The 25,524-nt window shown below is 50.7% G+C and overlaps 1 protein-coding gene across 5 annotated transcripts in view; it reads right to left on the bottom strand.

Moving 5' to 3' along the window:
* Positions 1 to 25,524, bottom strand: part of Pcbp3 (poly(rC) binding protein 3) — a 227,328-nt gene that overhangs the window by 28,588 nt on the left and 173,216 nt on the right. For all 5 annotated transcript variants that reach the window (XM_076868081.2, XM_076868079.2, XM_076868082.2 and 2 more), the window contains 4 exons: positions 10,649 to 10,803; positions 8,613 to 8,636; positions 7,709 to 7,741; positions 7,226 to 7,342 (listed from right to left, as the gene is read on the bottom strand). In XM_076868081.2, the coding sequence (XP_076724196.1) occupies positions 7,226 to 7,342; positions 7,709 to 7,741; positions 8,613 to 8,636; positions 10,649 to 10,803 (329 nt within the window). The remainder of the gene's footprint in view (positions 1 to 7,225; positions 7,343 to 7,708; positions 7,742 to 8,612; positions 8,637 to 10,648; positions 10,804 to 25,524) is intronic.

The following is a 25,524-nucleotide window of genomic DNA, read 5'->3' on the forward strand; positions in this document are numbered from 1 at the left end:
ACTGGAAGGCACGCTCTGACAGCAGTCAGCTGAGGAGTGCGGGCCTAGGAGTCCCTCTCCATCCCATCTGCTCAATAGAGTCAAACCTAATTTGAAAACAGAAATTAGGACAGGGAGTGTGTGTGTGTGTGTGTGTGTATGTGTGTGTGTGTGTGTGTGTGTGTGTGTTGTGATCCTGTAGCTGAAACACAACACCTGGCAGAACATTTAAGAGGGTTCTAGAACAAAATAAGGCAGGGCCAAAATGAACTTGTGGCCCTGCAGCTCACACAGGCAGGCGGCCCCCTCACTGCCACCAGCTGCGGACAAGCACATGTAGACACTGAGCAGAGGCATCACTGGGGAAGGAGGACCCTATCCTAGAAAGAAAGCCCCCTGGTACAGATCAAGGAAGAGCACCAGTTCCCTCCTGCCCTCCCCTGCCCTGGAGCTGGGTGTGTGGAGGTCTAGGTAGCAGTCTCCCTGGAGCCTGCGGTCCAGGTAGAGTACCACCCTCCCTAGATGCTCCTACAGTCACTTGCTTCCTTGTGTGGGCCTCAGCCCTGCCCTCACCAGTGCGTCTGCAGAGCAGGACAGCCACATCTGTGCACCTGCACTGGGCTCAGGTGCTTGGACTGCCGGCTCAGGGGCACTGAAGCACCACCACCTCTCCCAGGTCCTCAAGAGTAAAACCCACAATTCCCCTGTGGTTTGGTTCTGATGTCACATGCAGATGATCTCCTACCCTGGGAGGGTTCTGTTTTCTGCCTCTTGGCGTTGGCAGACCCTGTTGGCAACTTGACCAATATCCTCAGAAATTGAAGCTGGAGGTCATTAAGTCGGGTGATGTGGACCCACAAGGAAGCCCTAAACCCCACTGTGACCCTTTAGAGATGGAGTCTCTAATGAGGTTCAATGAGGTCCTAAGAGTGAACTCTAGTCCAGTAAGGCTCGGGTCCTGATAACAAGAGGGAGACAGCAAGGGTGTGCCCACAGAAAAGGACCATGAGAAGGTGGCCATATGCAATCTGAGGGAAGGGGCCTAGGAACAAACCAAGCACCCTGATACTTTGATCTTGGGCTTTCAGCCTCCAAAACAGAAAACCATGCCTATTGTTTAAGCCACCCAGCTGTGGGACCTGGTTATGGAGGCAGCCAGGGCAGATTAAGGACACCACCAGCCTCATCTCCTTTAACACAGGGCTCCACCCAGCAAGGTCAGCCAGATGCAGGACTTGTACTCATGAGCACCAGAGAGAAGGCACGCTTTCAGAGGAGCATGACCTTAGGGCTCGCGCCTCTGCTGGAGCCCCATCGACATATTAGGAGGAAAGGGTGCTCAGACACAGCTTTGCTTCCCAGAGCCATGACTGCACGCAGGGAGAACACAGAAGCTGAGGGAAATGCTCTGCAGATCATCACACCAGACACAACTCTGGGACTCAGGCTGTACCTCTAGCTAAACCCCTCAAGGATGTGCTTGTGCGCATTCAGAGATGCTGCTGTGAGCTACCAGCATAAGTCCCTGATACTGAAGAGGAAGGAAGGACAGGGGGTGCATGACCCCTTCCCAAAGTGAACTCCAGGACTGTTGCTGGCTGGTGGTGCCTAGTGACCAACACAGATGTTAGCGGAGTTGCCTGTGAAACTACTCATGTAGGAGCAGATACATTGGTCACTATGTGAAACCCACATTGGCAGGAAACTGTGAGACAGTGAGGGCATTTGTGGCCACGTGTCACCTGTCAACAACATAGTCCTGGAGGAACTGTGAAAATGAGGCACGGCTGTGGGCCCTGAGCTCTTGGGGTGGCTCACCAGCTTCCTCCCTCCCTGGGCTGAGTGAGTGTCTCAGTTATGGCACTGTCTATTTCAGGATGTGTGGAACACTCCTTTCTGAAAAGCTATAGCTTGTGATCAACTGCTTGGTTCTGTGTTTCCAACCTGGTGTTTGCCCATTTTTACGTGACAAGATAAATGATTCAGGACACCCACTTGATGGGAACCATTATGAAAACTTACACTGTCATACTATCCCAATCTTCTGGGAAGCTGGAAAGACCAGTGACAATTCAAATGACCAACACTTTGAGGACTGGGATGTAGCTCAGTGGTACACCTTGTGCTTGGCACGCGCAAGGCCCTGGGTTCAATCCCAGTACCAAAACAAAACAACAATAAAAAAACAAGAAAACAAGCAAATTAAAAAAAAAAAAAAAAAAAAAAACCTTCCACAGTCTCTGCTTCCTTAGGCCATGTAGTCCACTCCCTTGGGTGCTGCCACTATTGACTGGTGACTGGAGGTCCAGGCCTTCAGGGATTCCACCCTGATGTCAGGCTCTGTCCTGCTGCAGGCAGAAATGGCAATGTATGGTAAGGGACCCATACTCCCACCATCACCAGCAGGGCAAGGCTGCTTCCCAAACACCCTCTTCATGATCTTCCATCAGGAGGGCTTATCTCCTAACAAAAGACTGATCCTAACAAAAGCAGCTGATCTGGAACCGTACTGGGAGGGGACTTCTACGGCATTGCAGAGACTCCAGGTTGTGGGTTCTGGAGCTCCACAACTTCACCCAAGACCATGACTCAGCAGTCCACAGACCCTAGGAAGTCACTCAGAGGCCTATCAGCATAAGTGGCTCCACAGGGGTCTTCCAGAAAAAACTCCAAGGGGGTCTCACACTGGGGTCTCATGGACCCCCTAGAAAGTCACACCAGGGGCACTCACACTAGGTCCTCACAGACTCTCTAAACCCTAAACCATCACTCCAAAGAGGGCCTCACAGTGTAGGGACCCTCTAGAAAGACACACCAGAGGGGACTCACACTGGGTCCTTAGGGACCTTTCAGAGTATCATGCCAGGGAGGACTCATACTGTTTGTCAGAGTGCCTCTAGAAACAGCTACCCTTCAGAAACAGACCAAGCCCTTTATAGAAAGTTGTTGACAGTGGACAGTCTCCATTTAAGATGTCATTCCAGGACACCTTCTCATTTCTGTTTTGGTTTTTATTTGCTTATAATCATTAGCTATAAAGGGAGCATGTGTTAAATCTTGGCCCTCAGCCTGTAAGAGGTGGGGCCTACTGGGAGTATAAAGTCACCCTGGGTGTGCCTTTGGTTTTGTTACGCCACTTACTTCTGCCATGATATGCTGCCCACCTCCCCTAACCCACCAGGGGCTTAAAAGCAAAAATTCTGCATATCGTAGACTAAAACGTCCAAAACTTTGAGCTAAAATAAGCCATTTCTCTTTGTAAGTTGATTTCTCTCAAGTATTTGTTACGGTAATGGAAGGCTTACTAGCAGAAAAATGGGTTCTGAGAAGTGGGGCTGGTGTTATGATGATAACTGATGAAGTGGACAATCTTTGGGGATTGGTTTGGGGAAAGAGTTTAGTAAAGTTTGAATAATCAGACTGAAGAAGGACTAGAATGCTTTAAGGGGAGTTTAATGGCTGATTCTGGTTGGGGATCTGACCGGAATGCTGATAGGAACGCAGATTGAGAAGATTGGGTTGATGAGTCTTCAGATGGAAATGACAACTCTACTGGGAATTGGACTAATGGCCAACCTGTGTTACATTCTAGACAAGAACTTGTCTATATTTTGTTCATGCCCTGAGACTTTGTATGAGACTGAGTTTAATGGTGACAGACTAGTTTATCCGATACTGGTAATTTCAAGGCAAAACAGCATTCAGACAGCAATAAGGGAATTATTGGCTGCTTTTGGTCAAATTTATAGTATGTAGGAGCAAAAACAGAGCAAAAAGTTTTGGAAAACTTCCAGTTCATCCAGAAAAGAAGACTGTTCAAAGGTTTAGCCAAGGAGGATGCAGTTGCTAAAGAGATTAACACAATTTCTAAAAAGTCAAGTGGTTTACACTAGGACAGTATGAAGGATGCCTGCAGGGTATCTCCGAATGGGCAAGGCCTAGTCATCCAAGGCTCAGAGTTGTAGAAGTGCAAATTTGTTTCAAAGACTTTCCAAGGCAGAGCCTTTTGAAAAGAGAGCCCTTCCCATCTAGGACTACCTAAACTAGCCAGGCCCTCAGGCCAGGCACAGCTCAGGCTGGCAGCAGACCTCGCATCATCCCTGTTGCTGGTTTTGCAGGCATGCAGACTACAGGGATCATGGTGTTGTGGAGGCTGCCACCAAGAAAATCAAAGGAAAGCCTGGGAGGACAGGCCTGTGTGGCAGGGTTGGAGTCCCTACAAGCATAGGGTGTTGTGTGGAACTGTGAGAGTGAAGCCCAAGCTGGAAGGACGCCCCAGGACGTTAGAGGTACCAGGAGCAGGAAACACACTGCTGAGGGAACTGCAGGCAGGAAGCAGAGCCAGCCCAGGAGAGAGGCTATGTGGGCGGCAGCCAGGAAAGCCAGGGGGCAGGCTTACCCAGCTCCTTGGGGCCCACATCCCACCAGACTATGCCTCGGATGCCAGACCTAGAGCTATAGGACTTAATGTTTGCCCTGCTAAGCTTTGGTCTTGCTTTGGCCCAATACTTCCTTATCATTCCCCTATTCCTTCATTTCAGAATGTGAATTTTCACCCTGTGCCAGTTAAGGAACAGTTAAGGATTGGGGGACACTTGGAGATAGACTCGGTGCACTTTGAATTGTGAGATGAACATGAGCCTTTGAGGGTCAGGTGTGAATTCCCATGGTTTGCATCTGGAATGCAAAGGTCACCCAACATCCCTGTGTTAAAGGTCTGATTCCCAGCTTAATGCTGTGGGGAGGCAGTGGAATCTTTAAGCGGTAGGGCCTATTGGGAGGTTTGAGGAAACTGTTGGACCTCATTCTCCTTCTCTTCTCCTTTTTGTGTCCCAACCATTAGGTGAACTGTTCGGCCACATGCTGCCCATGTCCCACCAGAAGCCTGAAAGCAATGGTTCTGCCCAATCGTTGACCCTTTAAAATAAGCCTTTTCTCTTTATAGGTTGACAGCTCAGGTCCTTATCACAGTGACGGGAAGTTGAGCAACACACACTCCTCCTCTTCCAGCAGGCCCCTGGCTGGTACCCTTGATGATGGCTCCTGTCTCTTTTCTTTTCACTATATGGTATCTGTTAGGCCAACATACTGCTTTCAGTGTCAACCTTAGATCATGCCACATCCCACCACCATCTTCAATCTTACTGTCCACCCACTGTGCCACTGGTTGCCAGAGCCCCAGGATAACAATAATGGTAACTGTTGCCTGGTGATTCTAGTGTTGACGATTGAGATACTGGAGTATTGCAGCTGACGGTTTTTCCACTTGCACAAACACGGGCAAGGGACCCTACATAAGTCAGCTTGTGACTTTGCTAGTTTCCCTACCTTCTAGGAATACAAATGTCTATTGATCAGTGAGAAAATCTATTGGTTAGTCTAAATTTGACTTCAACAACCTTCACAGAGCAATGGAAGAGACGACTGCAGACCGTGTGTGACCAGCCAACAGAGCCTTGGTTCAGCTCTGTCCTGAGCAACGATTCTTTCCTGGCCTCCAGGTGACTCTGCCAGCATTGCTGCCTTTGAAACCAGGAAATCTCAGGGCCTGTTAGTCTTAGACTGACTGGTAGCTCATGTACCTCATGGAAAGAGGGTTATGAGACCTCTCTGCACAGAGACCTTGATCCTACAAATTGCTGTGGCTGGGAATTCTGACTCAGATTTGTGTCCCAAAACAAGGCCACCTTCATCACTCAGGAGCTCTTCTGGAGGAATAACTGACTTACTGCTCAGTGCACAGCCAGAGCAGTGCTTCCCTGTGGGAACCACACAATGAGAAGACTGCCAGACCCACCACTGACCCTGGCAGAAGTGCTTAGGGGTAGGGCAGACCGACCACCTGCTGGCACCCTTCTTATTGGCTGGTCATGGTGGCATCTGCAGCATGGTTAACACTTGCTGGGTGAGGATCAAGGGCACAAGCCACGCATCACTGGAGGGAAAACACCACTGGCTCGCCAAGCCTCGCAGCCTGGGCCCTGGGGCACATGGACCCAGTGCACCTTTCAGGGACACACCACTTTTTTTTCTGTCACAGTGGTCATGGCTGTTCCTATCCAGAGTCCCATGTGTGTCAGTGCAACCACTCTCATCACGGACAGCTGACATGGCATAGTGGCCAAAGGTCATGACTCTCCCAGCACAGGTGAGCATGAACAAATCTGGACCCCAGGCGAGAGTGACCAGAAGGGGAGACTAAGACACTGGCTCTGCACACTGGGGACAGCTAGGCCACAAGTGGCAAGAGGGTACTGGCCTGTACCTCTGCAGCAGCCTGCCAGGGAGCTCGAGCACAGCTTCTGCCATTTTGGTCCACCATGGTCAGGACCTGGCTGGTGACCCCAGCTTCCCACCTCCCACCTAGGACCAGCCAGAGCAGGCAGACATGACCCCTAAGTACTCACATGGGGATTCTGATGGTTGGAGTCACCTCCAGCTCACAGGCCCCAGCTGCACCAGCTGCACACCTGGGACCCACACTCAGTCTACAATGCAACATTTTCCTGCCCTGCCTGTGACAAGAAACGGTGGCCAATCCCTTGCCATAGCCACTTTCATGGACACTGCTGCCTGTTCTCAGAGGGCTCCCTGTTTATTTTCACAAAGTCTGCCTCATTACTTGGCCATCCTCATTTTTTGACAGAGAAGTTTAATTTCCTGGCTCAATCCCTGTCTCTGGATCAAGACACTAAGTGGAAACACACAGACACTACGCTCTAACTCACCGTCAAAAGCTCACAGTGCCACACACACACATGCACTTCCACTAGCAGGCAAGCACACACCCCATGTCTCCAGCTCTGTCTGTCCATATTGGAGCCCAGCCACACTGACTCTCCTGGGAGGCTGGCTGTGGTGGTGGGGTAGCAGGACAAGGGTGGTGACAGTGGGGCTTGGTGCAGGGCCATGTGGCCCAGCCTGGGGGTGAGCAGCAGCCCTGGAAGTCAGTGTGGTGTGTTTTGAGGTCAGGCTGGACGTATAGGGGCAGGGTCTGAGCAACCATGAGTGAGGTGGGCTTCTCCAAAGTACATGTGCTACGAGTGGCTGGTTTCAGGAGAAAGGAGGGATGCTGGCCCCTCACCAGGTGGACAGGAGTTGGGAAAAGTACCTGGGAGGCAGAGGAGGTAAGAGGGGGATGTGCTAGGTGGTCTGGGCCATGCCCTTGTCCAGGCCCCTGTGCCCTAGGAGCTGGCTCAGCCTGCCCTTCCCTGCCTGGCAGAGGGCTCAAACAGGTGCACCTCACCTCCTCAAACTTGTACGCAATCATGGCAAAGGCCTTGAAGATGGCATCCGTTGGGCCTGTGATCGTCACAATCCTCTCCGGGCAGTTTCCCTCTGAGATGTTGATCCTGGCACCACTCTAGGGCAAGGGCAGAGCAAAGGCTGCAGTAGCTGAAAGCCACCTGAGCAGTTCCAACCTGGGCTCTCCAGGCCACAGATGGCCCAGTGTCTGGCCCTGAGCAGTGGGGCTCTTTGCACTGGGCTCCGTTAGTGGGAAACTTTAGTTAACAAAAGGATCTCAGCCATCCCTAAGGATGCCTATGCCCACTCATCTGACCCTCTTGAATGCCATGTGTCAGAGGGAAGAGTGGCCCTCCTCTCCCCAGGCAAGGCTTTCCACCCCAGTGCACATGGGTGGGATGAGCAGGCCCCCAAGACAGGTGAAGCTCAGACCCTCCCGCATCCCAACTGGGGTACAGGATGCTGCAGGACAAGTCACACTCACCTCTTCACGCATCTTCTTCACAGTTTCCCCTTTCTGGAAAGGAGATTTAGACAACAAGGAAAAGTGTCACTGGCAGCTTTGTGTGGGGCATGTGGCCCGGGTGTGGCCCTGGTTCTGGCAGCTGCCTCTGTGTGTGGGGTCCTGAGGGAGGCACCTGCAGCACAGCAGGGCCAGCCTCCATCCCGCCCTGCACTGGCCAGCCCCCTGACGACCTTGCCGTCATCTCAGGTGAGGGAGTGAGGTGGGGAGTGCTCACTCAGTGGCCCTGAGACTGTGGTGCCAGCAGCTGCACCATCTTCCACGAGTGCTGACTCCCTGAGAGGCCCTCTCCCAAAAGAGCATGTGAGAAAGCTGGGCGTGGGCAACTGGAGGCTCCCCGTAGAACAGTGGCAATGGAGAAAAGGGACATGGGGACCCAGAGATGGTCAGGGAAGGCAGTGCCCCTCAGCTCTTCTCCTTCATGAGCAACAGGCTTCCACACAGGCCCTTTCCCTGGGGGACTCTTGCTTTGAGTAAAGATGGAAACACCAGGAAGATTCACCACCTTCTGGAGAATGCAAGCAAAAATGACCTGGAGTCACATACCCAGAAGATGGGTTGGCCACCAAGGCAGCGGGTGTGGTGGGGCTGCCAAAGTTCCCATCTGGGCCTTGCCAGGGCCAAGGAGGAATGCCTCCCCCTGGGCTTTCACCAGGGGCCAGCCTCACGTTGGAGCAGCCTGAGGCAGGAAGGGGTGCCAAGGGGCTGAATGGCAGTGCTCCCCGGGATCTCCGCTTCCCCAGCACAGAGCGGAATGCCTGCTGGGGCTGTGCGGCTGCTGGAGCCAGCCATCACCAGGGGCTGCCACTGTCCTCACCGTGTCCTTACAGAGACCCGAAAGATGCAGAGTTCATTCACCAATTACCTTCCCAATGATGCTTCCAACTTCCTGTAGAAAAAAGAAAATCACAGAAAGATTATGTCACAGAGCAGAAGAGGACAATACTGGGGCAGATGCTGCAGAATCCATCCACCCTCCTGACAAGAGGGATTGGTATTTACTTATTCATTTATTTACGTGGTGCTGGGGATGGAACCAAGCCTTTACCACTGGGCCATACTCTCAACCCAAGAGGGGAGAATTTGGACTACATGACGGGGGCAGGGAGTGCCCAGTTGGGCTGTCTGTAGAGAGGTCCGTCTGTCGGAGACCAGGGCTGCTCTAAGCTTGACTGACTCTCCAGGAGGATGCAGCCAGCTGCTCTCGATCAGGGATTCAGGAGGGCACTTCTACACTTGCCGCCTCAAGGAAATCCTGACTGTGACTCCCCAGAGGGCAGTGCCACACTGCTGTTTTAAAAGACATAATACCAACAGAAGTACTGGCACACGCTGCAGCAACTGGTGGTGGGGCACATGTTGTTGCGGGGCTGGTACGTATCTCTCTGCACATAGGACAGCCCCAGAGAGGTCCCTGGGGCATGTCACTTGAGACAGGGCCAGCATGGCTTCCAGCCATGGAGAATGACTTCTTTCAAACCCTGACTCACTTTCCTCACCGGAGCCAAGTCCTCAACAACCTACACACTGCTCCTAAGCTATGGGGAGGGTGTGCATGCAGGACGAAGGAGCAGGGAGGGGAGCAGGGGCATGGGAGTACCCTCCTGTCACAGGCCCACTTCATCTCCTACAAGAGGGTGTGGTGGCAGCTGTGGCAGCTAGAGGGGACTGAGGGGACTGAGCAGCTGGTCTGCAGAGAGTCGCATCAGGAGGAGGCCAGGCAGTCACTCTCCACCACAGAAATGGAGGCCTGAGAGTGCCCACGCTTGCCTAGAGGGATGTGCCCTCTGCAAAGCTGGCTGTGCCAGCCCCACCAGCTCCAGAGCCCAGCCCTGTGCTGCCTGCCATTCTGGGAGACACTGTGCAGACAAGAGGAGCTGGCTTTCTTGGGAACAGGCACCACCATGAGTCCTGTGCTGCTGGGGTGGAATTGGAGGGGTGGACAACATGGACAGAATTCAGAGCGAGGATGTTGGAACTGTCTGTTCCCTGGCTCTGTGTAAGTCTCTCAGTGGCCAGGATCAAGGAGTGCTCCTAGGGCCCAATCCCAGCCTCCAAAATATTCTTGTGCACTCAAAGGAGTCCATTTCTAGAGACATGGCTGACTCGAGAATGGGGACCAGGAAAGGAAAAGATGAGCCATGAAGGGAGACAGTGCTGTAGGAGTGGCAAGGACCAGGAATCCTACAAGCACCACAGTGATCATAACAGTTACAGGGAAAAGTGGCCCATTGGATAAGGCAGAGGGCCCGAGTCCAAGTGGACCATGGAATGAATGAGTGTGTGGAAGGTCCGATGACCCGGTGGGAATGCCTGCAGCTGTAGAGACTTCCCAGCAGGGACTTTCTAACCATGGAGAGGGGCTGCTGCACACAGGGAGCGGGGCAGGAGCCTCCCACCAGGGGCTCACGTAGCACCACCAGGAATGGGATGTGGCGACATCTGGCCACTGAGAGGAAGCTGCCGTGAATCCTGTCAATGGCAGAGAGACGTCCACCAGAGCCACAGTGAGGGCCACGCCACAAAAACTCCGGACAGAAACTTGTACCAGTAAAAGTCAAAGTGGAAGGAGACGGGAAAGAGGGGACAGGCTGTGCTCCAGTGCTGCCTGGCCCTTGCCATCAAAGGCTGTGCCACACACACTGCTAGGCCTGCAGGGCCCAGGCGGGGCACATCTGCATGGGTCCTGGCTCTGAGGGCTATTCAGAGAGATCTGCCCCGGGGTACTCTGGGACAGGGCATTAGGCTGCCAGGTGGTCTAGAAGGCTTCCAGGAGAGTGTGATGGACTGTATTCGTGAGGCTTTGTGAGTCTGAGATTGCTCAGACTGAAATACATTATACAGAGCAAAGACCCGGCAGTGGGATGTCCCCTTCCTCTGACAACAACCAAGTCTCTGTACCTTTCCATGCATCAGCAGGCGGATTGTTAGGGTCACATTCAGGCCACCTTCAGAGACCTTGGACTCCATCTTTCTCCCAAAATGTGGATGGGGGTGATGGCTTAAGGTACTGAGGGTGCTGTGAAGAAGGATGGATGGGGCCCAGATGGCGTCACCTGGAAAGAGAAGGCAAGACGCTGACCACGGGCAGATCTCCTCAGCTCAGGAACAACCTCTGGCCTTCTGGGGCTCCAGCCTCCTGAGTGGGAGTGAACACACTGCCCTCACCTCCACTGGCTGATCCGGCTTCACCTGGGGCCATAGGTTGCCTGGCACTTTGGACCTGAGCCTCTGGGAAAGGCCCTGGGGCTAGTTCTGGCCCCACCTGACTGACCACATTACCTGGGCAGGTTACTGAAGTCTCTGTGAAGAGGGTCATGGGAGCAGCTCTCTCAAAGCCACAGAGTCCAGAGACCTCCCAGGAGTGTCCTGGAGACAGCCTGCCCTGTGCTCTCAGCTTGGCCAGCATGGCTCACCATGTGGCTTCAGTTCTGACCATTTCCCATCACATCAGGGAGCAGCTCCCTGACGGCCACCCACATCACCTCAAGCAGCCAGAAGGGCACGTTTGCCAATGTCCCTGTGGTCACTAGAGATGCCAAACCACTGGCATCTCCTGACCAAAGCCATCAGCAGATGCTCTCTCTGATCAGGTCTGCCCTGATCACATGCTTTCTGTGGCGACCACTCACAGTTAGCTGCCAGGCTAGATTAAGGCTTCATTTCACTCTTTACAAGCAAAGATGGATCACTGGTGGCAAGATGGAAGGGCTCATGGGAAAGGGACATGATGGCTTTGTGCTGCTCTGGTGACCTGCTTCCAGGCCCTTCCAGTGAGCTACTGGCCAACACTGGTCCCCACAGGCCACTGTGCCATCCCCTTCTAGGGGCCACCCAGCACAAGACAGAGCTTCCCAGCCATGCCTCAGAGAGGATTAAAGAAGCAAGGGTTTGGTGGAGCAGTGAGGAGGAGGGAGCGGGGTCCTGCAAAGATTCTTGAAGCTAGAGGGTGAGAGATGCACATGCCCAGGAGATATTCTGGAACTGCCAGATGTGGGAGGAGTGGGGTGGAGGCACCTCAGGGGACCGGACTCTGATTCTGCAGCTGAAGAGTCCTGAGGCAGGGCAGGGTTAAGTAGCTCTCTGCAAGGGCATGCACACGCCCTCCGGCAGCCTGTGAGGTGCAGGAATGTGGCATCGGAAGTGGTTTGCATGGGGCACAGTGTGGGGCTGTGGGGGTCACCAGAGGGGAGAGGAAATGGGCAGGGCACAGGATGGAACACGGGTATGGAGGCCTCCACAGGACCTGGAGAATAGTCAGGCAGGTGGCAGCAGGGACAGGTGCTGATAGCAAGAGTGACTTATTGGAGTAGGGGCTGCTGGTTTGTGGGGTGCATGCAGTGCTGGGGGCATTTGGGGCACCACGGACAGAGGTGACAGGCCTCCAGGCTCCCTGCATACCTGCCCAGGTGTGTACCAAGAGAAGGGCAGTGGCTGGGAAGGTGAGGGGCGAGGCTGCGGCTGGCACTGAGAGCTCCTCACAGAGAGCGGCACACTTAGGTCTTCCCCAAAGGAAAGCATCACTGCAGGAATGTCTCATGGCAATCCTTCAGGGACAAAGCCCCATGAAGCCCACCTACCCAGCCCCATGTGATGGAGCTGGGGACTGAGACAGGCACACACAGGAGAGATTGGGGCTTAGGATGAGCAAAATTTTTTGCTCATCAAAATATTTCTGCTAAAAAATATGCCAGAAGGAAAACAGAAAAATTAAGCACAGACACAGCTCATTGGGTGCATAAGGGAGGTCTGCAAAGAGCAACCGCCAGTTATGCTTGCATAGCACTGAATGCGGGTTTTACGTAGCAAAGAGGTTTTAAAAACCATTCTTCCACATTAGTGCTCTCTGGGCTCGCTGTCCACTGGGTCACAAGCTGCCCTCTACATTAAGACTAAAATTCACTGGGCACCTGAGTGCTGAGCACACAGCCTCGTGTGACTACTGATTGCCCGGTGGGAGGCACGGGGGAGAGCTCTATTGGCCAGGGTGAGTGCGCAGTCCCAGCAGAGCCCAGGCCCAGGCAGGGCACTCAGGAGGAAGGGTCTTGAGGGAGAGAGAAACATCTTGCTCAAATGCACAACTCCGAATATCCATAGAGACACCCAGACAAGCCTTCTCTCAGATCTGCGTTTCTGCTGAGGCTGATTCACCAGGTCCAAAGAACCCCTCGTGCTGTGGCCAATTCAGGGCTTAGTGCTTCCTTTTTAATTAAAGGCATCTCCTTCCACCACAGGGACAGCAGGGCCCTGCGGCGTCTGTTACATAAATGTTTCCAGCCCAGGGAGGAGAAAGTAGGTCAGCGCCTGCCCGGGGTGCTTCCGGCTCCAGGCTGTCAGCAGGGATCTGTCACACAGGCCAGCGCCTTTCCTCATCTGCAGGCAGGAGGGAGCCAGCACAGAGGCTCTGTGTACTATAGGAATGAGGAGTTGTCCCATGGATAGATGAGGTCTCCTGGGACTTAGGACTCGATCCTGGGGAACACTCTGCTCCTACTGAAGCTCTGGGAGCCACAGATCTCTCTGAGGCATGGGGTGAACAAGCCCTAGCCCATCTGCTGCTGTATCTGCTTGTTCCTGGGACCCAAGGGTGCCCCAGGCCTTGCTCCCACCCAGCCCACACTGACCCATCCGCCCAGAGCGTCATGGGCTATCAGAAATTAATGGACAAAAGGGTTCCAAAAGGACTCAACAGGAAGCAAGGGCCCACTGCCCTACTTGGTCACCTGGAATCACAATGGATGGGCAGCTCCTCCTGGAACCCCTCCCCTACAGGCCTTCTAGAAGCTTCTTCTTCTGTTCTCGTCAGTGCCTGGGATTGAATGTGTTTTTTGGTAGTGGTAGGGATATTGGGGACTCAACCCAGGGGTGCTGACCCACTGATCCACATCTCTAGCCCTTTTAATTTATTTAGTTTTTATTTTGAAAATGGGTCTCACTAAATTGCTAAGGCTAGCTTTGAACTTGGTGAGCCTCCTACTTCAGCATCCTTGGCCTCTGGGATCACAGACCATGCCTGGACTGAACATGTTTTTAATTCACTTAACAGGAGGTAGAGGAGGACCCGGCATAGTCTGTGCCCCGCCCAAGCCTCCCACCCACACCCAGCAAGCCTGTCCAGTCTGTGGCTTCAGTGCCACTCCATGCAGATACTGCCTACAGATGTGCTTTGGCCTGGCACACACCTGGACTCCAGATTCCCAGGGCAGAGCCCTGGGCCAGCTGCATGGATTTCCAGTAGGTACTGCATGCGATATGGGCAAGGCACCGAACTGAACCCTTTCCAGGCCATCCACCCACCTGTCTGTCTCAGCACGGCCCCCACCTGCTCAGCCCAACCACCTTCCCTGTTCACCACTCTGACCTTCATCGACAACTCTCAGGGGCTCTAACAAGCAACACTGACCCCACTGGCTTCCTGTTCTCTCAGAGTCAAGCCAAGTCCATATCTCCCGACTCAACAGCCATAGATTCTGAGGGTGAAGGTCTCCATCATCCCTCCACCCTTCTCTCCAGAGACCTCCATCATGGGGCCTCTGCATCTGCGGCCCCCTTACCTTAGAAGCTGGAAGCCCATCTTTCCACAGCTCAGTCCTGAGACCCTAATCTCTCACGGCCCAGGAACTGCCCTGTCAGTGCACACAACAATCCTGAAGTGCCACACTGGTTGGAGACAGCCACTAACAAGGAGAGCGGTGATGGCAAGCACAATGACAGTGCCACCAAGAAATGCAAAGGCCGAAGGGAAGAAAGGAGACCATATATTTAAGAAGACGAGAAAACCCCAAACAAAATAAACCAAAGAAATCCACACAAATACACATCATGGTTAAATGTCTAAAAATCAAAGACAAGACAGAATGGCAGCAGCAAGTGGGGACAACAGGAGTCAAAGGCCCCTTTCCAGTAGCTGCAGGGGCTCAGAGACCCCACAGAGAGCTCTCAGGCGCTGCCCCTCACATCCAGGAGCTCGACTGGCAGAGCGAGGTGCAATGTAGAGAGGGAAGAAGGAACACAGTAGGCAAAAACAGGAAATGCAAAGGCCTCTGCTTTCCTGCTGAGTCTTCAAAAGGACCTTTTGAAACTACTGTCCTGTCTGATATGAACAGTATGGTTAGGAAATACCTGAAATAATTATAAACAGGATAGGGCGAATAATTTTAGAGTGGGGTTTGGTTTCTATTCTTCTCACAAACTAGTAAGATCGTAAGATTTTGGGCTGGGGATGTGGTTCAAGCGGTAGCGCGCTCGCCTGGCATGCGTTGACCCTGGTTCGATCCTCAGCACCACATACAAACAAAGATGTTGTGTCTGCCGATAACTAGAAAATAAATATTAAAATTCTTTCTCTCTCTCTCTCCCTCTCTCACTCTCTAAAAATAAAAAATAAAGTAATAGCCAGATCTTCCTCAAAAAAAAAAAAAAAAAAGATCGTAAGATAGTGGCAGTCTTACTGATAAGTCCTATAGATAGAAGTATACAGATACAGACACAGAGATACTGCAGCAATGATTAAAAACACACAAACGCAAGCACAAACCCAAAAGATTACTGGAGCACACCTAAAAATACTATCAAAACGTATCAAAAAGACAGTAAGCCACAGGAAGCCTGGCGAACAAAACCTAAAAACAAGAGGAGCAAAAAACAACAAAGAGAAAACAAAACAAAACAAAAAAACGAAACAGCAGACTTAAGTCTTAACATCTCAGTAGCTACTCCCAATATAAATGGTCTCATTAAAAACAAAGTGGACTAAAAACATGGCCCTGTCCCATGCTGTCTATGAGAAACTCATTGTGCCACCAAGAACATGCCACGGGCCAGCACCATCTCTTCAGCAAGGGGGCTGGGAAACTGTCCACCCAACTGTAGCAAAAGAAAACTGGAGGTATGTCTTACACCATATATATATATAATCAAATATATATATATATATGATCAAAATGGGATTAGACTTAAATCTAAGACCTGAAACTATAAAACTATTAGAAGAGAATACAGGGAAAAAAGCTTTATGACTTTAAGCTGAGCAATGACTGCTTTAGATGACCCCAAAAGCTCAGCAACACAAGTGAAAATAGAAGTGATTAGATCAAAATAAACTCTGCACAGCAAAGGAGATATTCAGGAGAATGGGGAGATAATCTGCAGAGTAGGAGAAAAGACCTGCAAACCGAATCTCTGATAAAGGTCTAATACCCCAAATAGGTAAAGAACATGAACAACTCAACAGCCAGAAAATGAATGATCCAATTGGAATAAAAATGTGCCAAGAATTTGAGGAGATATTTCATAATGGAAGACATACAAATTCCCAGCAGGTCACTCATCATCTGGGAGGGGCAATTTAAACCACAATGAGATGTCCAGTCACACCTGTTAAAACAGCTATTAACTAAAGATAATAAGTGTGGCAGGGGCTGGATGAAACGGGACTCTTGTTCACTTTTGGTATGAAAGTAAATTAGTACAGGCATCATAAAACAGGATGAAGTTTCCTCACAAAATATCACCCCACAACTCACTTCTGGGTGTGCACCCAAGGGAATTGGAGGCCATTAGCTGCAGAGACATCTGCTCTCCCATGTCTACTTCAGTGCTGTTCCCAACAGACATGAAGTGACATAAGTGTCCCTCAGTGATTCATGGACCAAGCAAGTGTGGTGGGTATACAAATAAATGCTAGTCAGCCTTAGATAGGAGAGCCGGCCCTGTGGAAAACAGGACGCTCCTGGGCATGGTATTTAGTGAGGTAGCCTGACAGAAAGATGCACACAGCGCAACCTCACTTACATGTGGGACCTGAAAAAGCTGAACCCATAGGAACAGAGAAGAGGGTGGTTGTGAGATGAGGGGTGGGGCATGGAGAACTTAGAGAAGTTGGTCAAGGGTACAAGGTCTCAGATGGACAAAAGGAGTAAGTGCTGAAGGTCCATGGTACCTACGGCACAGTCTGACAGTGAGTAAAAGTGTATCACATTGCTGAAAATTGCTAAGAGTGGATATTAAATGTTTTTGAAACCAGATTTGAAATTAGGTAGTCAGTGTAGTTAAGTAAATCAGGTCTAATACCGAGTGAAATCTAAAATGGAGGCCATGCTGACAATGATTCTGGGAAACGCAGGACAACTCATGGAATGTTAATGAAGTCCTGGAAAGGCCCTAGGCCAAAGTCCACCCCAAAGGAATGTTAATGGAACCCAGGAAACAGCCCCCAACAGATTTGGAGATAGCCCATCCCAAGAAGTGATAATGAAGTCCTTCCTGCCCAGATCACTTGTTTGGCCCACCTGTGTCCCAACCCTTCCCACCTACATTCCATCACCAAAACTATAAAAAGGGGAGACAACCGCACTTCCACGGATTCCACCTCTTGGGTCCCCTTCTTCCTCCAGGAGAAGTCTTTTCTGCTGTCCTTTAATAAACTTCTACTTTCCACTCTGACCTTGCCTCGGCGTGCTCTCTGGTGTTATTCTTCAACATTGGGGAAGCAAGGACTCGTCACCGGCCAACAGCGGTAACATTTTCACCACCCCAAAAATGGGACGTGTGTGAGGTGATAGATACTCTAGTCAGTGCTATTCCATCACTTCACACACACACACCAACATTAAGACGTGGAGTTTAGTGACCTGAGAGAATGATGCGCGGGGGCCATTCTCACACGGCAGCGCTGGTGCACGTCTTAAAAGTGAATCAGTGCAAATAAGCACATCAGCGCAGGCAGGACAGCAGCACATCCAGCACCCACTCATGATGAAGAAAAGCAGAAACATCATTTTTGCAGAAAAGATGCTTGCTCTGGAACATGCGGCAGAGGTGTGTGCTGCCTGACATCCCACGCACTCACAGCACCTGAAGTCACACCATGCCACCTCCTCGCCGGAGCCCTGGGGTACCCTTCCACTGCAGTGCAACGCAATCCAGGGCAAAGTCCCTGTCCCCAAGGCCTCATCTGCCACTCTCTCCTGGTGTCTGTCCTTCCCACCCTCTCTCCCCTCACTCAGATCCTTTCTAGAAACAGGCTGAGTTCTTCTGCCCATGTCTCAGGAACTTCTGTAGAAGGCCACTCCCTGTGCCCCTCTCATCACAGCCCTGGTCCTATTGAGGTCAACTTGTGTGCCCTGACACTGCTACAAAGGCCATGGTGGTCTCCATTCTCTGGGTTCGTTGCTATAACAAAACACCTGAGCTGACACTTTATAAAGAGGGTTATCTGGATCATGATTCTGTGGCTAGAGGTTCCAAAGAGTCCCCCCTGGCTGTGTGCAGAAGGAGCCAAGAGCACGGGTGGTGTCACTTTAAAACCTGCTGTTGCAAGAACTCTTAAAATAACTACAACAATCCCTTCCGGGAGTGGAGCCCTGTCAGGCCCACCTGTAAGGAGCCCCCTTCAGTACCACCCACTGCAGATAGGCTTCCAGCACACCACCTCTGGACCACAGCACTCACTACTGCACCCCAGTTCCCAGCACCATTCCTGGTCCACAAGGCTCAGTGCGTATTGAAGGATTAGAGAACTTATACCAGGAGTACTGAGGCCAACTCGATTTCCATGGCCTCACAAACATTCCAAAATCAGAAGGGAGTGATCTCTATGCTCCATACTTGTGCATCCTCAGATTCAGTCAACTGCAGACTGAAAATATCCCCCCAAATTTCAGAAGTTCTCAAAAGCAATACCTGAATATGCCACATGCTGAGCACCAGCATGCCCTGCTGGGCCCACCACTTTGCCAATCTGGTCTCTCTAGCACATATCTGAGCGTTGTTTCCTTTACGTGCCCTTCATGAGCTGTGTGGCTAGGCCTGCAACGGTTGCATCAGTTCTGCTCACATGCACACTCTTTCCTCGACACTCTCTCACCAACAGCTTAACAATCGTTCAGTTAGCATTACCATTGCATTAGGGACTGTCAGTAATCCAGAGATTACTAACGTATAGAGATACATGTAAATTACATGCAAATACATCAGGACACAGTACTGAGGATTCTGGTACCCATGAGGGTCCTGAACCAATCCCTATAGACCGTATTTCCACTTCCCTCAGTCCATCTGTTTATACCTTCACTTAGGCTCTGAGGGTCACAATGGAGGAGGCACAGACATGCAGCATGGAGGCTCCCTAGGGGGACATCGTAGGACCAAGGGGCCCCAAGCCCACTTCCACTGGAGGCCCACAGACATCCTAGCAGGCCATCTGGGGAACTGTCCCAATGACACTTGTCTAGAGGCCCATCCTGACACACAAGCCCATGGTCCCAGAGGAAGTGCACTCATGAAAGGACCCATCTTCTTAAGGCCAGTAAGAAGGATGAGGAAAAATCACCTTGAAAACAGAACCCAGTCCCATATTGTAAAACAAAACCCGCAGCAAAGACCTGCTACGACCTACAAGTTCTTGGAACACAGGACTGCTTCCGTTTTCCTTTACTGGAGCTTCTCTAATTTGGAAGGCTTGGTTCTGTGTCTGATCCCACTTGTTTCTGGTCCTCTTCTAGCATTTCTTCCCTTCTGCCTGATTTTCCTTCAGGTGGAAGGGGTTGTGACCTTCCCTCTTAGCTAATGTAACATTTAATGCTAAAGCCCTGATTTACTTGTATCCTACAAATTCTGACATTTTTTTCATTGTTCTAATTTCTTTTGATATCTCTTTGACCAGAGCATTCACAGGGGTGTATTTTGATTTTTAAGTATTTGGAAAATTTCCAATTATCTTTGGTCATTGATTTATAGTTTAATTAAACTACACTTTGTATGATTTCAATTATTTAAATTTGTTTGGCTGCTTTTTCTTCTCTGCAGAGTGTGGTCCACCTTGGTGAGTGTCCACATGTGCACAGCAGCCGTGCCCGCTGGGGTCAGGCCAGGTCTTTGAGGCCCTGTTGGATTTCCCTGCTTCCTGCATCAGCTTGGGTCATGGAGCCCATCTGCCTCTGCGCCATCTGGCCCGGGACGCCATTCTGTTACTGAGTTCCCACGACAAGACTCTATTTTGGCTATTAGATTTTTCAGTTCTAAAAGCTCTGTTTTGTTCTTTTTGCACCTGGTATTTCCTACTGAGACATCCTGTCTTCCATTCATTTCATGCTTCCTGAAACACAGTCACAGAAACTTCTTTCAAGACTCTGGTCACTCCAACACAGAGGGCCACCGTGGGCTGAAGTCCATTGATCATCTTTCCTTTCACAAGGTTGAAACTCTTGGTCCTTCATGTCACGTATGGACATTAGGCTGTCCCCTGGACACTGAACATTGTCATAAGACTCTAGCCATTACTTAAATTTTATGCAGGAAGATATTTTTATTTTGCCCAGCACTGGTACCAGTTAGTCAGTCCCCCAGCCTTCTGGGGGCTGTGGTTCCAGTTTCTGGCTCTGAGAGCTTTAGCAGTGATCCTCAACTCTGTCCATGTGTGTTGCCAGTGTTCACTGGGCTTGGGAGTCATCATCCCCTGGCCCTCATGACAGTGGCCTTGCTGTACTCTCTATGGTCAGATCCTTGATGCAGAGGTCAAGGCCTGCCTGTGAGTACTCACGATGTTGCGGGGTCCCCTCCATCAAGCCCTCCTCTGTAAGGTCCCCCCAGATCTCCCATGGTCTCCTTGGATTTTGTCTTTCTGGCCAAAAGCCAGGACCTCATCTGTCTTGCCATAGCATCTGCATCCAGGGCTAGGCGGTGAGAGGACAGAGACAGAAAGAGGCGATGGGAGCACCCTTCTTCCCTGGAAGCGCACCCCTCTACTAGAGAGGAAGCCCCCCCCCCCGCCGCTCTTACATCTGCTGGTGGCCACTGCCCTCAGTGTCCCAGAAGGGTCTCCAGGCTGGATCCTAGGAAGCAGGGATAGAAAAACATAACTAAAGCAAACTACTCCCCATTCAATCTCCAGAGACTCCCTTGCAGCTCCTGGGACAGAAATGCAGCACTGCCCAGAGGCTCCTGGTCCAGACCCAAAGGGCACTTCTGTGCTGCCTCAGTCTAGGCTCTGACTTGCAGCCCAGCTCCAGATGGGCTGATCCATCTGACTTGAGTCCTCCAGCAGCTCCTCTGCACATTCTGCCCTAAAGGCCCAGTAGCAGGCAGCAGGAGTGGCAAGGTGGTGTGTCCGCCATTTTGACCCAGACCAAACACTTGTTAATTTTAATTTGGGTTAAATTATAACAGCTGCCCATAACCTGCACCATTGTGGTGAAATTCCAAAAAAAAAAATTTTTTTGCCAATTATGGTTTTTAATATTTATTTTTTAGTTATAGGTGGACACAATGTCTTTATTTTTACTTTATGTGGTGCTGAGGATTGAACCCAGTGCCTCACATGTGCTAGGCAAGCGCTCTACATCTGAGCCAAAGCCACGACCCTGCCAATGATTTTTTAAAAGATCATTCCAACCAACAGATACCAGCAAGCACACTCTGCCATAACCAAACTACTGTGTAAGCACAGCAGCTGCCACCACACACCACACACGTGCTGTCCCAATCCAGTAGGGCTCTTCTGTCCCTGTTCACTTGTGAGCAGTGAGGTGCTACGGCCTGAACCTGGCTGATGACAGGCCTAGGCTTCTGACCACCAGTCAGACAAGCTCTGCATTCCATCCTGGTCAAAAGTGAAAGCCAGACAGGTGGCTCCATCCAAAGAAACATGCTGCGCTGGGCATGGCCAGAGTGTGAGCACAGAAGGCTCTCTTCTGGGGGAGATAAGCTGATGGGTGCTAAAGTAGAAATGGCTCACAGGGGTCTATATTTTATAGCAGCAAGCACTCTTGCTGTATGTGCAGTGGCAGCAACTTCTTTGAGTCCTTCCAACACAAGATCCTCTCCTGAGAGGGGCTGAGTGCCTCTAGCAGCACTGTCGGTGTCCATGTGGCAGCAGTGAGTGCCCGTCAAGGCTGGCGGCTCTGGCCTACCCCCATTAGCTGAGCCATGTCCAGGGCTGCACCACAGGCCTCAGCTGTCTAGAAGGGGCACTGGGGCAGGGAGAGGGTGAGCACTGACTTGATTTATCATGTTTAACAGCTCAGTGCCCGCATCAGGCTGTATGAGGCCACGGCAGCAGAAACCGACAGAGCTGATTAGCGGTTGCATTCTCCTTTAGAGACTCACAGTGCACACTGTGTCCTTGAGGCCATCCAGGGGAGGGGAGATTTCTGCAGTTTAGTGCTCTTGCCAGTAACAGTTAGCATTAGAAAGACGTTCAGGGCTTACACAACCCTGACTTTAGAGAACGTTTGAAATAGCCTGCTCCTTTGTCACTCAAGTGTCAAGACAGAGAAAAGGTGACAGGGGCAGGGACCAGCAAACTGACCCCTTTCCTCCTGCTCCTGAGACCATGCATAGGGCTTAGTCTGCAACCTGCAGAGTTGTTCTTGTTATGGCAACATACCAGGCTTCCCCCTACTGGTGCTGATATTTCTGTGCCCTGCCTTTGGGGAAAAGTGCTAAGGGGTCCAGCATATCCCATGTCAGTGTGTGCCTCATACAAACGCTCTCATTTTCAAAGCAGCCATTTCAAGATTCATAGCATCTTCCATGTGGAGACAGAGCATCTCTCTAAGGGCTGAACTGAGACCTGGCTCTGACACCACCTTGATGCAGAGCTATCTGTGTCTCCACCAGGTTGGGGCAATGGGAGCTATGCCTGCTGTCTGTGCCCTGTGCCCACACGCAGCACCTTCTCTGAATGTGGTTCATCTCACAGGAACCTCTGGATACCACGGGAGGTTACCAAGCAGGGCCTTCCACTGGCCCATTACAAAGGGTTCATGGGAACATTCTGGCTTACTCATCTTTTCACAGTTCCTACCAGGCAGTGTGCATGTAGCATGGAGTGGCTCGCAGTTTGGTGATGAAATCAGACTACAGAAGAGCTGACAATGCACACAACTGAAGATCAGCCATGCTCCCTGCCTGCTCAAACACATGGACCATGGGGGCCAAAGGTCCAGAAGTGACACATCAGAGCCTCACGCCCAAGGAATCAAACAACAACTTCCCCAAGCCTCAGGGACCCTGAGAGTAAAGGAGAGGCTGGGATGAGCCTGCTCTTCCTACATCCTGGCATAGCTTCCCGTTTCGACCTGGCTGTGCTGAGTGTTCCCCAAGTGCACCTGCAGGTTTCCCATAACCGCTCATTTGGGGACCCAAACATGCCAATGGGAGTCTACACCCCCTGAATTTCTGTGCCCCACAGGGCCTCACTAGAGAGTGCAGTGGACACTCCTCCTACTTTGGATACGGTGAGAAACCAGCAAGGAAAATCGACAATGCAGAGGACCTGGTAGCCTTATGAATCCAAAATGATCCTCAGACAAGAGTCCAAAGGGAAGATTTCAACAGGGTGATCATCTTACACATTTCCATAAAAGTAAGGTTTAGAAAATAAAATTTAAAACAGATACCATTTACAAGAACATAAAAGATTCAGAATTGGGATAAATGTAACAAAAGATGTGTAAAACCTCTCAGTAGGAAACTGAAAACTTGGAGCCGGGCATGGAGGTACATGCCTATAATTCTAGTAACTTGGGAGGCTGAGGTAGGAGGATTACAAGTTCAAAGCCAGTCTCAGCAACTTAACGAGGCACTTGCAACCCAGTGAGACCCTGTCTCTAAATAAATTATAAAAAAGGGATGGAGATGTTGCTCAGTGGTCAAGCACCCCTGAGTTCAATTCCCAGTACCAAAAAAAGAAAACTGGAAACATGAGAGCAATTAAAGAAAACCTGAGAATTAGAAGACAAATATTGTTCCTAGACTCATGCTCAGAAACTTGGGATGTACTACTTCCAAACTTATCTACAGACCCAATTCCACAGATAAGCTTATTTTAAAATCTACGTGGAAAGTCATCATTCTGAGAATAGCCTGAGGAAAAGAACAAAGTGAGATGACAGAGTCTTGCCACTGATCCGCACAGAAAGCTACAGGAACCAGCCAGGCGGGAGTGGGCGGGACCAGTCAATTCCCCCAGCAGTTCCACTGGGCAGAAGCCAGCACTCAACTAACCAGAAGGGCAAGTGGACAATAGAGCCCAAATGCTCCCTCCCCAATTTTCCCCTCAGATTCATTCCAGGTGGCCTGTATCCAAACGGGGTCCCAGACAGAGCGCAGCCTTTGGAAGCACATAGATGTAACAAATATAGCTGGGAAAAGGGTAGATTTCCTTAGACACAAGAAAGCACTAATTGTTAAGGAGAAGACAGAAATGACGAACCAGTTAGAGCTACAACTCTCTGTGTGCCCCATAGACCCTGTCAGGAGAGAAAAGCAGCCCACAGAGTGGGAGACGCCTGCAGCTCATGGGACTGCTGAAGGCTTCTGTCCAGGGAGCATTCCCATGCTGCTCAGGAAGAAGAGGCATGAGCCTTGAACAGGCATGGTCCAGAAGAGGCCATCCATATGACCAAAAGAACCTATGGGTTTTAGATTCAACCAACCATGGATTGAAATAATTTGTAAAAAAAAAAAAAAAAAAAAAAATTGCATTGTACTGAACATGCACAAGCTCTTTTCCCTCTCATTCTTCCCTAGACAATCAGAATTAACTACTTACATAGCACATATATTATATTAGGATTTATTAGTCATCTGGAGATGATTTATAGGAAGTGCACAGGTAATGTGCAAATACTACGCCATTTTATATAAAGGACTTGAGCATCCATGCACTGTGGTTTCCATAGAGGGGTCTGGAACCCATCCCCTGGCAGATGGGCATCAAAAGTCAAGAGGAAGAAGCAGAGTAAGGTCACGGTGGTGCCACCATATTCCTACCAGAAAGGCTGGAATACAATATAACACAACAAGAAACTTGGCAGCAAGCCCTGGAGGACAGCAGAGCAAACTGGTTAACTTGGGAAAGACATTTGGTATGATGAAGGGGACCGCTGACATCACCTAGACCCAGCATTCCAGCTTCTAATTAGAGATTCTACTAATAAACTAAGTCAAATGTGAACACGTAGAACCAGCAACATACATGAAGACCAACAGTACACAGGACCTGTGGAGTCTGTACTTGGGGTGGATGGGTAATGTAGTGTCAGGAGTTCTGCTCACATATCTGTACACTGAAGAAGAGCAGGAGCCAAGCACACGCGCCTGAGGGACAGCCAGCTCCAAGGCACTGTCGCTGTGTGCTGGGCATAAGTCTCACCAGTCATGGGAGCAGGGCCACTGCAGAGCACTCAGGGAAGTACCACGGCCTCCCAGAGGGAAGAGGGCACCAGCACTGGCTGCCCACTCTGCAAATGCAGTTCCCTCATGGAAGTCGGAAAGGTACTTGATACAGTTCAGAGCATCATGATGGACAAGCCCAATCAGAGCAGAAGGAAGCACTGGAGTCAGGTCAGATGATTCACCCAAACACAAAAGCCAAGTACCATGTGCTTCTTTCCAAGCCTGTGACTCTGGTACCACTTTTTCTGAGCTGGGTGGGGTAGGCACAGAGTTTCAAATTATTGCTCTTGTCAAAACAAAGTGATAGACATGAGAATTGGGGAACTATAGATAAACACACAAAGGAGAGGGTTCTGTCCTATTAACATGAAAAGAAGGCCAAGGTTAGTCAGTAGGGCAGGAGATTTTGAAGGAAACAAAATCCACCCAGTGATGAAGTAGAGGGCTGTAAACAGGTCCACACTGGCCTGCATGGACACTGCACCGGGCCAGAGAACCTGCACCCTGAGGAGCGGCCTCGCCATCCTCCATGAACAGGTCAGAAGCAACCTGGTGAGCAAGGACAAGAAGGAATGCTCTCATAACCCTGTGGCCTG

Source organism: Callospermophilus lateralis, chromosome 10 (genome assembly GCF_048772815.1).
Source record: "Callospermophilus lateralis isolate mCalLat2 chromosome 10, mCalLat2.hap1, whole genome shotgun sequence".
Classification (NCBI taxonomy): Eukaryota; Metazoa; Chordata; class Mammalia; order Rodentia; family Sciuridae; genus Callospermophilus; species Callospermophilus lateralis.